The sequence below is a fragment of the Dendrobium catenatum genome, unplaced genomic scaffold, assembly GCF_001605985.2.
Source record: "Dendrobium catenatum unplaced genomic scaffold, ASM160598v2 fragScaff_scaffold_1674, whole genome shotgun sequence".
Taxonomy (NCBI): Eukaryota; Viridiplantae; Streptophyta; class Magnoliopsida; order Asparagales; family Orchidaceae; genus Dendrobium; species Dendrobium catenatum.
In genome coordinates this window covers 123,513-125,116 of record NW_021320136.1, presented here as the reverse complement: position 1 = coordinate 125,116, position 1,604 = coordinate 123,513, and the positions used below count along the sequence as shown (strand labels likewise).

Sequence of the window (1,604 nt, the reverse complement as noted above, 5' to 3'; positions counted from 1 at the left end):
GAGCAATACAAAAAATACCGAGTTTTTCCTAGGAAAAACTCGGTATTTTTTGTATTGCTCAGTATTGCTCGGTATTGCTCGGTATAACTCGGTATTGGTCTTCACATGATGATATTCCTCGTTATTGTTTGGTATTGCTCGGTATTTACTCGGTATTTCTCATTTTTTAGCGTGAATTTAACTCTGGGAGGACGTATGTCTACGTCAGGTGGGAGTACGCAATAAAAATTCCAAATCACACGAAAGAACCTCGCTAAATCGTCCAGTCTCTTTGCTTCGAGCCCAAGCTTCTGCCCTCGATCGCTATGACCACACGTCATCCCTCCCTCACTCACTCAGTCTTTCCCTATATGAACGGTAATTAAATACCCCTTTCCATTCTCTCGCTCTGCTCTCCAATTATTCTATTACATTCTCTCATGGGTTGCTGTCTCTCATCATTCCCCAACACATCCCCTTCTCTTTCCGACGACGACTACTCCGTCGACCCTCCAACGGCGATGGTCATCTCTGTCGACGGTTCTCTCATCGAATACAACGTCGGTATAACTACAGCTAATGTGATCGAGGCCAATGGGAAGGGTTGCATTCTCTGTAACTCAGACAAGCTCTTCTTCGATGCCTACCCACCAGTAACAGCACCCGAAGAGGTGCTAGAGCCGGATCAGATCTACTTTTTGCTTCCCGTCTCCGAGCTCGGGCATCGCCTCACAGGCGCAGATTTGGCAGCGCTTGCTTTCCGGGCGAGCGCGGCTTTGAGGAAGGCCACTGAGACGCAGGGGAGGCGGCGAGGAATAATAAAGGTGGCGCCTTTGACGTTGCCGTGCGAAGCGGCGAAGGAGAATAAAGGGTCTCCTTGGCTGCGCAGGGTGTTGAGCACTGTTAAAGAGATTCATGAGGATTGATGTCTTCCAGATTCATTGAAAGTGCTGGGCTTTGGGGTTTCCTTAGCCTTGCGTGTAACGGTTTTGTAAATATGGTTGCGTGTAAATTAGTTGTTTTAATTTAATGTTTTGTTAAGAATTACGCTTGCCTTGTATTGAGGTGAAGACTAGTTTGAGACCTAAGTGCAGTGACGACGACGTACGGCGACGAAGAACTTGAGCTCGTGACAGAACTAATAGAACTTACATAACTCCGTCGGTGAGTCATCAATACCGCTGCCGTGGTTGCTTGCTTGCTCGCCAGCGGTGGCCTCGCTGTCGTTATCTTATTCTGTGGGATTTGACTGGTCACTTCGCTATGCTGCTACCGAAAAAAAGAAAAATAAAAAGTTTTTGGACGGCAGACTAAATATGTGCAAAAGTTCTACAATTTTGACCTCCCAACTTCTTTTTTTTTTTTCAGTAGTGTCAAAAATCTTTAAAGGATTGACTAATTGATTTTCACTCGTTCTTAATTATTTTTAATGGCTGAGATTCAAAGAAAAAATATTTAAAAAGATTTTTAACCTTCTAATTATATTGATTTTTTTTTAAAGGGGTATCTAAATGTTGTCTCCTCCAAAGAAGATGTATTGCGGTATAACTAATTCTTCAGTGGGCCTACCAGTAACCGGGGTACAGATCCACGCAGATATTTTCTCCCCAATTAACGAGTCGTGT

General features: G+C 44.1%; 1 protein-coding gene across 1 annotated transcript; it reads left to right on the top strand.

Moving 5' to 3' along the window:
* Positions 1-344: 344 nt before the first annotated feature.
* On the top strand, positions 345-1,026 carry LOC110093954. The gene has a single exon (XM_020819026.2). It carries the CDS (start codon positions 420-422, stop codon positions 903-905), a length of 486 nt encoding a protein of 161 aa, XP_020674685.1. The 5' UTR covers positions 345-419; the 3' UTR covers positions 906-1,026.
* The last annotated feature ends 578 nt before the right edge of the window (positions 1,027-1,604 follow it).